Genomic DNA, 11990 nt, shown 5'->3' with positions numbered 1-11990 from the left:
CATTAGCTTGAACGTAGTAGTGGCACGCGAGTGAAACTTGATGTGAGCACTTTTACATATAACGCCCCATGGAACATCAATATTGCATACATCAATGCTTCATCCACCAAGCAACACCTAGTGGCCTCTCCGGTGTGCTATGTGCACCGTAAAGTCGGGTGCAGGAAGATTTATAAAGCAACTATTTTCTTAAATATCTATCGGGCTTCTATTAGGCAGGGCAAACAATCTGAATTATTCGAGCTTAACTTGAAAAAAAGCTCGATTGGAAGCTAAACACACAAAGCTTGAGCTAGCAATTTAGGATTGAAATTAATTTCAAGCCAAGCTCAAAATATGCACGGTTTGATCGAAACTATCTAGACTCAAAAGAATATGTTAGATATATAAGTTTAGATAATGAGTGTAGGATACCAACAATTTATAATATTAGAGTTGTTTCAAGCTTGAATACTTATTTAGCTTTTAAATCCATTAATTGTTAATTCAGATCTAAACCAAGCTTAGAATCAAACTCGAACCAAGTTTTGATTCAAGCTTGAACCAAACTTGCTTCAAGCTTGAATTAACTTTTGGCTCATTTTATGATCTTCAAGCTAACCGGTTGGGCTCGTGTTGGCTTGGTTTGAAATTAACTTTGGATTGAGCTTAAAACAATGGCAAATAAATCCAGTTTAATACTAGCTTTCAAGCAAGAAATTAATTTCAAATCAAGCTCAACCTGGCTCCGGCTCGGTCAAGCTTGGCTCCATTACACCCCTAGCTTCTATTAGATTTCCATGTTGGGAATCGGAGCAAGAGATCACATTGTGGTGGGACTGAAAAAAAGATAAGGTCAAGGCTAGTCAAGTAGGGTATGCTTTAGTTGGGTTCATATAATATGATCTACCTATAACGTAGTTTCTGCTGGACCTGGATTACATCAATTTGGGAGCTTTGTTGCAGAGTATCTCCAAACTTAAGCTAGAGGCAGCCATTGGCAGAGAGAGGAGAGAAAGAGGACACTGCTCTTTGATATATGACACTGCTCTAGCTTGCAAATCACCAGATAGCATGTCTTAGCAAAGTGCTGGCGATTGTCAAATGTATATCAACCAAGAAGGTCTCAAGGAGAAGGGAGAATTATGTTAAATATCCTGAAAATTATTGAAACATATATCTATATGTATGTATACACCTTTCTTTATGTGTAGCGATGAAAAAGAAGAGAAGGCATCCACACTTCACCTCTCAGTAAGTTTAGTACTTCTTCGTCTTGAACAGTTGAACCCTTACGTATTTTGTGGATGTCACACGTCCATGCATCCAAAAATATCGTGCTAGAAGCGTTTGTTGCGTCTGCACTCCTCCATTCCCAGTAGCCAAACTTTATCCATTCACAACAGCATATAGCCCGCGGCATACCGACTCCATGGACGACCCAAGAGACGGTTTCATGTTGGCTGTGGTGGATTTTAAAATTGTCAATTCTCAAACGTAGGTCAAAGTCAAAATCCAGAAGCCAACTCCCGGCCGGTCGACAAAATCCACTTCCCATCCTCTTTAGATTACGGCGGGCCAAGAATACCTTTTCCTACTTGTTTACATCCATAATCCATTCCGTAGATCTTAGAACGAGAACCCAGTCCATCTCCTCATCACCACAAATAGTGTCCCCTACCAATTAACGAAGAGAGGGTGGATTGCGAGGGAGAATGCCGATTACTAAACAAAGAGGAGACGAATGGGAAGAGCACGTTAGAATCCAGTCTCAAGGTGATTAATTATAGCCAAGGAAAGTACCTGGATTCTGCTGTCCCTTTCAAAGAAGACAACCTCGCTTATTCCCGAGGCCCCTCTTCTCTCACCTCACCAACATCACTCTCAGCCGCATCACTCTCTCAGGCACGCGCTCTCTACTCGTCTTCTCCGCCCTACCAAGAGCTTAAGCCCTAGCATCACCACCTCATCATGCCCCGCTACCACGGACTCTCGGCTTGCTTCATTACTTCTTCTCTTTCTCTCTCCCACTGTCTTTCTGTCTCGCATGCTTTAATACTTTACGAGACTGCAATGAGAGCGGGCTGAGTCCATGTACTGCCCTTCAAAGAAGAGAGAAGAAGGAAGACCAAAACAAACTACTTGTTTATAAATGTATAATTTTGCTTTCCAACCAAGCAACAGAGTGCAGGTTAGAAGAATCCAAAACTGGCAAGCCCTTACAAGCTACTACTACCAATATATCTGTTGTGCTGCTGCCTCTTTTAACTTCTCTCTCGCATCAGCCATGCAATAAAGGCTGCACCCCGAGAGAAGTACTTTTCCTGTGTGTCTTTTTATTAGTTTAATGCCCTATATATGACCACCGCCCTTCCTCCCCATAGAGAAGAGGTAGAGAATCCCACCCCAACCCAAACTTCCATCCCTCATCTCTCTTCCCATCCTCCCAAGACCTTTCCTCCTTCCCACCGCCCGAGGCTGCCGTCCCCCGGCGCCCAACCCCCCTCCCTTCTTTTCTTTCTTCTGGAAATGGATGGCGGGCAGCCTCCTCACCTAATAGAACAGTACTCTCTTTCCATTCCCGGTAGCCCCAGCAGCACCACCAGCAGTAGCTCCGCCGCCGCCGCATCCTCCGGCGGCGGTGGCGGTGGAGGGAGTTCTAGCGGGAGCAGTAGGAGGAAGTGCAAGGGAAAGGGAGGGCCGGACAACGGGAAGTTCCGATACCGGGGGGTACGGCAGCGAAGCTGGGGGAAGTGGGTGGCGGAGATCCGCGAGCCGAGGAAGCGGACGAGGAAGTGGCTCGGGACGTTCTCCACCGCCGAGGATGCAGCCAGGGCCTACGACCGGGCGGCGCTTATTCTGTATGGTCATCGTGCACAGCTCAATCTCCAGCCCTCGGCCGCCACCGCCGCCGGCGGTGGCTCCTCTTCCGTCTCGTCCTCCTCCTCGACGTCCACCCTTCGTCCTCTCCTCCCCCGCCCCTCCGGCTTCCCCTTCCCTCTCCTCCCCTCGTCCTCCTCCTCTTCTCTCCATGCCTTCCCTCCCATAACGTACTCCAACACAACGGAGAGCACCATCATCGCCCATGGGCCCATCACCAGCAGCGTTGGTTATCACTGCGTGCCTATCGAGCCGCAGCAGGTGGAGCATGGACCGGCGGTGCCGGCGCCAGCGCCGGCGCCTGCAGCTGCATGTGGGCCGAGCCATGTCGTCCCGGCCGATACTGGTGCAATATACGAGGACATCAGCTCCCTTGCCGGGTCGGTGGGCTCGAGCCTGTCGCTCTCCAACCAGCCTGCAGCGCCAGTGGAGACCACGACATCAATGCCTCTCGTGTCGTCGCCGGTGTGGAATTATGATGATTATGCTGCAGCAGCTTCTTGCTTGTGGGATGATGGGGATCCCTTCTTCTTTTGATCTGTGATGGAGGAAGGAAGTGATTTCTCCCTGATACTATTATTAATATAGGGCTGATATAAGGAGAATTAGGTTTTCTGCTTTGCATGCATGCTTTCGAAGGATTCTTCAATTATACCATCGTCTTGGTTGGATCATCTATTTTTTTTTACATTTATCAATTTTTTATACTTCGAAGCTTGAAGAACTCTAGTATTTGTTTTGTAATGTGCAAAATTAATGAGAGCTCCAACCTATTTTATGATCAAGAAAGACACCACGCAAGCAGCTGGCCGTTGGAATGATAAGAAGGAGACCACCAGATGACATAACGCAGATTTTTAGATGGATAAGTAGTTATATGGGAAGATGTTCATGCTCTCTCTAGGTTTCTATTGTCTGGTCACAGATTTGGCTGGATAGTGATGGTGGCGCTAGTCCTTGGATTAGACCATCTTGGTTGCAGATAAAAGGTATAACCCTGCTACTATGTTGTGTCTTGCATCATACTATATATCTGAGCTTCAGTGTTTCTTTACTCTTCATAGATCTAAAATTTAGTTATTCTGGCGGTCCTTATCATTCTTGTCATGCTGATACTCTCCTTACTGAGATTGCAGGATCATTTGGATGTTATTTCCACAGATTTGAAGTGATAGGTTTTCTACTGTTTTACCAACTTCTGTTATGAGTCTCTCGGAAAGACAAAATAAGCTACTTTATGGAGGAATTTGCTGTTTAGCATCAACGTACTACAGCATGCCTACCTTTCAAGTAAAACCTTATTATCTCAGAGACTGTTGTGATTATTAAGATGTAACTACATTATATATACTATTGATCAAATTATCACTCACCTAGAAAGTTCCACTTTGTTCTTCGTGGTGATGGTGATAATACTTCTTCTTATGACAGTTTTCTTGGTCATAGTGTCTTTCTAGATTTGCCTCTAAATTGTTTTATCTTTTCTTGTTTTGTCTCTAAATTGTTGTAGGGTATCCTACCCGATCATTATTACATACAAGTGTTCAAACACTGATGATGTTTTTAGAACATGTTTTTGTCACTTTGTTCATAAGTTGTTCCCACAATTTTGAAAAGAACTATATTGATCCATACAATGTTGGAATCCATAGAAAATCTTAAGCATGTTCTGTCACCTAATTTAATTTATTCAGAAAATCAGGTTCATTAAAAGGTGAGCAATATAAATAATAAGGATTTGCAGGTGGATGTAGGTCATGTAGGATGTTCTTCAAAGAGGACATCGGCAGCAAGTCTGGAGCACAAAAATATAGTCTGAAAGGAAAATGAAAAAAGATCATTTGAAATGTATATATAATACATGCATGCATTTACGAAATGAAAATAGCCATATTCAAGGTGATTTAGACTTATGAAGACTTGATCAAAACCGTAAGATAATTTGATAATCATAGTACATGTTGACCTTTTTCCTGTCCTTTTGCAATTCAAGGTTTCACTGAAAGTAATTATTCTAGTGTTATAGAAACTGCATGCGTAATTTCAAATAAATTGCAGTGATCAAAAGTTTCTTTAGCTAGACATGCATGTTTCTTGTAATATCGTGAATTTCACATGGTTTTTCTTAGTTTGTCATCTAGATCTACTTTTTGGTTATGAGTACTAATCACTAACTAGTTCATTTGGCAACTGAAGGGCATATCTTCTTCCCTTTACCCCTGAATAGAACAACTAAGTAGTGTCATCTTCAGTAGCATGAAGTCAGAAAAACCAGAGTTTAACAAGTGATATTTCTGCAAAATGACCTCGAAGCAACTGAGGAGAAAAAGAAACGGTTCTTGTATTCTATGATTCCTCCATTCTTGGCGTGCATGACATGCATCTCTCAATTAGGTTCTAGTAGTTTATTTAGTTCATACACCAACTACCGTTTCCATCGACATCACATGAGATGCATTCTTGAAAATTAAGTTTTGCAAAATTTAATTCTACAGTAGAAAAAAAAATAATCTCCAGCAGTACCAAGAAAGTAAAGTCGCACTTTCTCTTCCTCCCTCCATATCTTAATGGTGCTTTATTATTTCATCACATTATTTTTTTTTGTAAATTTTAATAATATTTACTTACATAATATTTAGCACATATAGTTGCTTTGTTTTAATTCTTGTTACGTTATTGGGTTCCTTTTCATAGTTAGATGATATTTTATATACCATTCATCATTTATAACAGACTACAGAATTCTTTAAAAATGAGAATTTGAGTAGTATTTTGTGACTAAAATTATGTTTACAATTTCTTTCTTTACCTCACATGTTCTCCCTCTATATTGCTGCAAGTTATTCCCTATATTTTACTATCTGAGATTTAATACTAAGCAGTGGATATCCTGTATGCTGGTTCTTGTGTATTGTTACTTGTTGTATTAATGCTCTCTGGTGGTTGAGAATTTTCAGTCTTCTAATCAACAACATGGATGGGGCCCAGTTATTTATGACTACCCGGATTGCTCAGAGAGATATCTTTTGCTTCAATACCTGGCTAAGTTGTGTCCATGGTTGCTTGTGTGCAGATCGTTTCATGTTGCGTCCGTTGGGATTTTCTTCTACCGAATGACAGAATATTGTTGAAAACAAATTCAACGAAATGCTACGTTTGTAACTGAATCACAGACGCTGTTTGGTGTTTAAGAGTTAATAATTATGTTATTTAATGCCATATTCTTTTATCCTTAGATGCTTGGCCTCTACGTACACATCCTTCGCAGTCGACATAAATGCCTTAGTGCTGCTCGAAGCTACGACATATCCTTAGTTTATTAGGGTTAACTTTCTGTAATTTAGGCTGGACCCTCTGAAGTCTAAACCATACAAAAAAAGAAGAAAGAAATGGTAGTTGAAGTCTACAATCTTAATTTTGTTTCTAAAGTTTAAAGGCACGCTGAATAAGTTGATGAGGCTGGAATTGGTCGACTCTCTCACTTTTCAATAGGGAATTGAGGTGATAATCTTTTGGGAGATTGGGCTCTTTTCAAAAACTCAAATTAAAGATGGTTTTGAAGATGATAGCTTATCAAACTAGTAAAATCTTTGGCAATGAAACTACAGTATTAGATCTAACAATGCTCTTTATTTTGCTCTTCTATTTTTTTCAAAAGGAAATATTCATAGTCATTAATTCATCTCAATAAATTTCTGATTGACTGTCATTAAACCAATCAACCACTATAAATTATCCTTTTATTACATTCCAAGGCTTTTCCGTACCCTACATCATGTACACCACATCAGCTGTGCACTATAATAACAATTCAAAATAAGGTGAGAATGGTAATTTGAGACGAGCATAGATAATTAGCATGATGTACCTCTAGATGGTGCTCTAATTTTTTTCATTTATTTTACATGATATGCTTTTTTTTTTTTTTTTTTTCCAAGATATAACAGTAGTTTATGTCGGATGGATGTGAATGCGGCATCACTTTGTCCTTCAACTGCTGTCTATTCCGGCCGTTCCCCCTCGCCCATTTTATAAATTCCCTTGGGTACGTCATTTGGGCCGCGCCCAAACTGGAAAACAAACCATTATGTCTCCTCTTCCAGTTCTCCCTTCCCTCTTTGTTTCGCTCGCCGAAGCTATTTCGGGGGGATTAGGACGGAACGGTGGTCGGGATAGAGGCTATTTCGGGGGGATTAGGACGGAACGGTGGTCGGGATAATTTTATTCACGAGCGCGGTGGGGATATCCTCGCCTCTTCAAGGGGAAGCCCGCCTGCGCGAACGCGCTCCTCCTCCTCATCAAGTGCTTCGCCGCCGGTGTCATCCTTTCGACGTCGCTCGTCCGCGTCCTCCCCGACGCCTTCGCCGCCCTCGCCGACTGCCAGCTTGCCTCCCGCCGCCCCTGGCGCGACTTCCCCTTCTCCGGCTTCGCTCCCCTCCTCGTCGACGTCTCTGCCACCTCCCACGCCTCCTCCACCGCCAGTGAGCAGCAGTACACCCCGATCGGGCTTGAGGAGGTGGGAGCGAATGGCGGTGGAAAATTACGGCTTGAGGGGGCGGCGGCGGTGGCGATGAGTGGGAACCACGGCCACCATGGGTCCACCAAGATTTGGAGGAGCATGGGGACGAGGAGGACAGGCTCGCGAAGCTGAAGCAGAGGATGGTGTCGCAGGTCTTGGAGACTGGGATTGTGTTCCATTCAGTGATTATTCGGGTCACGATGGAGATGTCTCAGAACCGGTGCTCGATTCGGCCACTCGCCGTCGCCCTCGCCTTCCGCCAGATCTTTGAAGGGATGGGCCTCGGCGGATGCATCGCCCAGGTACATCGAAAACCCTAATTTTTGGAGTCCAGTTAAAAGCATTATCATTATTACAAATGCTAGCCGTCAGTATTTACTATGATTATTGTCAGCATTGGATTTTACTCGTGAAAATTGTTTTCTTTTTGAGTTGAATCATGGGTACCTCTTGTGTAGTGCTTGGATGTTGAGCTATCTTATCATCAGTTGATGTGTTGGAGCGATACGGTGAGAGTTTGGTAAGAACTATTAGATGATTGTGATGGTCCTGCAAGTTTGCCAGACTTATGTGCTGCTGAGTGGTGGTAGGATATGGAATGGGAACTATTAATAAATGGTCAAGTTGAAATTTTTAATCCTTAATTCTACTGTTAATAATTTCATGACATTACACCATTCTGAAAAATGCTATTACATGCACCACCGTTAGTAATTTGAGGTCGAGCTCAGTGATCGTTGTAGGTCATGGAGTCGAAGTGGCAATGTCCACACTAGCAGAGGGGGAGGTAGGTGGTGAGGGTGGAGAGGAGGGCAGTCTTGCTGGAACTGGAGGGGTCAAGGGCAGCAAGGAGCTTGCTCGTGGGGTTGACGACAATGGGCTCGCTGAAGTGGCCAAACTAGTATCCCGGCATTGAGAGAGGAGGATGGATGGCATGGTATCTTTCTCTCCCTTCATGTCAGGTCATAGACTCAATGTTGGATCCTCAGGTTGGGTCGGATTTCCAGGTGGGTGGGGTAGGATAAAGATTCAGGTTGGATCAGGACGCAACCCCATTGACAGGTCTAGGTCCAATTGGCATGGAAAAGGGCATTTCAATGTATGAGGCACCCACTATTGCAGAGTTTAGGGAGGGTCGGATTTATGTGTTCTTACCTCCATATGTGGAGTGACTATTTCCATCTTTCTAACCTATGACATCCAGATTATAAGGAAGCAACCTTATCGTTGCACCAAGGCCCGCCCTCTTCAATTGGCATGACTAGATAAAAACTTGGTAATTCTATTGGTGGAAGCCTTCTACCTTGTTATCTTTGGAGAAATAAAAAAAAAGAGAGAGAAGACAAATCAACCAAGTCATGTCATTTGAAACTAATCCTTTTTCCCAATTTGTCATGCCACCATGTTACCACCTTTCAACTTGCTTTACGGGACACATTATTTCTATTATCTAGTATACTTCTTCCATCAAAGCCATGGATCTGCTATAATTATATGAAGCACTTGGAATTGGAATCAGTAGACTTCTTTATTGTCCTCCTTTTCATGAAATTACCTTTAATGCCATGTTTTATACTTTATTGATACCAACCAGTTGACAGGGCTATGTGATTTTTTGCAGGAGGTTTAATCTTGCAAGTCCTAATAGATTAATTTCTGTATGGACTTATTATCTGAGAGGTTCAAACTTCATACACATTGTGGCATCTAGGTCCTTATTGTTGTTAGTGGAATCTCTAGACTCAAAAAACAGTGGGACAGAACTACCATTTTTGGTTCCCCTCATAAACATACATTTTGCTGAATAAGATGGTCATTGATAATGGCAGGCTGGTTTCGGCTTGGGGACAGTGGGGTACATGTGCATAATGTTCTCGTTGACTACACCAATGGGGATGGTGCTAGGAATGATGGTGTTTTATATGACAGGCTTTGATGACAGCTGCCCCAATGGCCTCATCCTGGAAGGCTTGCTGGGTTATCTCTCTTCAGGAATACTAGTGTACATGGCTCTTGTGGATCTCATAGTTGTGGATTTCTTCCACGAGAAGGCGATGTCCTCAAGTCCTCGATTGAAGAAAGCTTCTTTCATCACATTATTGCTAGGATCTGCTTCAATGTCAGTGCTTGCGCTTTGGGCTTAGTGCTTAAATTTGTAATTTCTCCATATTACTATAATTGGGAATGCAAAATATATAATTTTAAATCAGATGGTGTGATCTTCACAATTATTGACAAAGACAATCTATATTACAGATCATGCTGCTAAGGGCCAATGTTAATGGTTGCATTTTGTGTTCATCTTTTCTTTCCTACTCTTAATTTCAAATTTGAAGTGATTATACCTGAATTGCTTTAAATGCTAGGATCACTGAAAATACCAATTTTGAGACCAAGAATTAGAGTTTCGATCTATTGTTTGAGGTTGAGGTGGTCAGACTTAAAGTTATTGCATGATACGTTTCATACCAATCAGAGAGTAGAGTTCTTCTGGTTCGGTGGGCTGCTTTTGTGAACAGGCTGAGAAAAGAAGGAAACATACCCTTTTGCCCTTCTTTGTCTGCTGAACAATAGAGGATGATAAGATGCATAAAGTTGGTTTTGTTGTTGATTAGTACGAACTACATATATTGGGAGACTGCTTCAGGACCTTCTGTAATGAGTATGCCGATATTTGGTGAACAATTGGGTGAATGAAGGTGCATCTGGTGTGGCACCAACCTCTATAGTTGGCAAAAGAATCAGAAATAGATGTGGGAATGAAACTAATTCCAAACAGCACTTGCTGACTAGAGATGAGTGATTAGAGAATTTAAATTTAATTAAAGTATATCCTCATGTTAGAAACAAAGTTCTATTCCAGATGGTCAACAGGAAATTCTTCAGGAGGTGAAGGCGTGATGAGCCGGTCGACATATATATATAGAGTGGACACAAGGAAGCAAACTTTGCAATTTCATATGCAAGACCACAAATATGCACAATGAAAAATAGTAGTTTTGCATACTGTTTTGGTCCAATCAGAGTGTAGACAAACTGTTTTAAGTTTCACCAAGAATTTTTTTTTTTTTTTTTGAGAAAAAACATTTGTTTCCTACTATATTGTCAACAAATATCATTTTCTTGCAACCATCACAAATGGATCTGCCATGTGCAAGACATGGCCTTTTTTCTTATTGTGAAATGGCTTTTGAATTTCCTGAGATAGTCTGCGCGCTTTCTGCTAAACACTCGACACTTCTTATACCAAAAATTAAAAATGCGCTGTAATTTATTATAATTCTTTTGGTGATCATTGAGCGAAATCTTCACGTGGTAACCAACTAAAATAAATTTGCCGAGAAGGAAGCCACTGCTACGGCTACAATCTGCCCAAATATGATTGATTTCCTCATATGCTCTCTCTCCTTAGCAACATCTAGAGATAAATAAACCACTGATGTATAAACTTTGTTTCTATATGATCACTAAAAGGTTATAATTTGATAGCAAAATTCGTAAAAATAAGTTCATGTTACTTCCTAGGATACAACAAAAGAAACCATCTTCATTGTCTTTCAGAAGGTACTTATACTTAAATACAGTTTCAAGAAAGTCTAGTTTTTGGATCTCTTGAATCTCCACTGCTGATAAAAACACAGTAATTGGACTACACAGTAAATATATTTGTTAAAGCCGAACCAACGTCACTGGAGCTTACACGAGTAAAGCCTCGGCCACCAGCGTTTACAGGGCCTACGTGACGCAAGATGCCATTAGGGGACGTAAATGGACCCCGAAAGTCAGCAAAATGTAAGAGCGATAGTCCCACGAGCCCAAGCTCGTAGCTAAAAACGCACCATAATGCGCTTGCTTCGCCTCCTCTCTCGTGAGAAGCATACAAGCCTCAACGAGTTCCAAAATTACAGCTCCAAATTCCATGTCATACAAATAAGAATGTTTCTTGTAAGCAGAGAGCAGAAAAAACATTTTATTGAAAAGAGAGAAAAGCTGGTAGTTGGATTAAGGTTAATTTGCACTAAGTGTTACTCAGTTGTCGAGTCAGAGAAAAGCTGAATGAATTAGACAAGAAAGGCCAAATCGAGTTTGCAAACTGCAGGATCAATTTTCAGTTTCTTTAAAGCTAATATTTTGCTTGCTCGTTGATTTTGAGCAGCCATGAAGGTGAAGAAACTCTGCCAAGTCTAAGGACAGTTGAGCGTCATGGGAGATTCTATGTATTATGCACTGCCAATCCCAAACACAAGCAATCAACTTTTGCTTATGAGGGTCCACTGCCCTCAGTGTATGTATTAATTTTTTTAAAAAAACTTTTTGTTTATCTTTTGTTATATCACTTTATGCTTTGCTTGCATTTTTTAAAGGAAAAGTTTGTTGGTATTTAGGTCTACTTTTGTATAAGCTGCATGATAAAAAGCTTTTTTACCAAACAAAAGAGAAAGATGGAATACAAAGGTGCATAACATACTGCGCACTGAATTAACTATTGAATTATTTAATTATATGATCACCTATAGGCTACAGCACCCTTATTGATTTATCTTCCAGATGTTCATTGATCAAGTTAATTTAAAAAGTAAGTTGAGATTTTCTTGAAAATTTTGTTTATTTT

The 11990-nt window shown here is 41.4% G+C and overlaps 1 protein-coding gene and 1 pseudogene across 2 annotated transcripts; both read left to right on the top strand.

Moving 5' to 3' along the window:
- The first annotated feature begins 2421 nt into the window (after positions 1 to 2421).
- Positions 2422 to 4687, top strand: LOC103710388 (ethylene-responsive transcription factor ABI4-like). Its single transcript, XM_008796081.5, has 2 exons — positions 2422 to 3848; positions 3996 to 4687. Exon 1 carries the CDS (start codon positions 2509 to 2511, stop codon positions 3394 to 3396), a length of 888 nt encoding a protein of 295 aa, XP_008794303.5. The 5' UTR covers positions 2422 to 2508; the 3' UTR covers positions 3397 to 3848; positions 3996 to 4687.
- A 2394-nt stretch (positions 4688 to 7081) lies between these two features.
- LOC103710349 (zinc transporter 6-like) lies at positions 7082 to 9622 on the top strand (annotated as a pseudogene). The gene is made up of 2 exons (XR_015967623.2): positions 7082 to 7680; positions 9208 to 9622. The product of XR_015967623.2 is annotated as a zinc transporter 6-like (transcript).
- The last annotated feature ends 2368 nt before the right edge of the window (positions 9623 to 11990 follow it).

The sequence above is a fragment of the Phoenix dactylifera genome, chromosome 8, assembly GCF_051530095.1.
Source record: "Phoenix dactylifera cultivar Ajwa chromosome 8, Ajwa_hap1_PhDact_Kaust_v1.1, whole genome shotgun sequence".
Classification (NCBI taxonomy): Eukaryota; Viridiplantae; Streptophyta; class Magnoliopsida; order Arecales; family Arecaceae; genus Phoenix; species Phoenix dactylifera.
Note: the sequence above shows the minus strand (reverse complement) of the source record. Positions and strands in the feature narration are given on the sequence as shown.

Coding starts and splice junctions, on each gene's coding strand:
- LOC103710388 (XM_008796081.5), top strand. CDS start 2,509: ATGGATGGCGGGCAGCCTCCTCACCTAATAGAACAGTACTCTCTTTCC.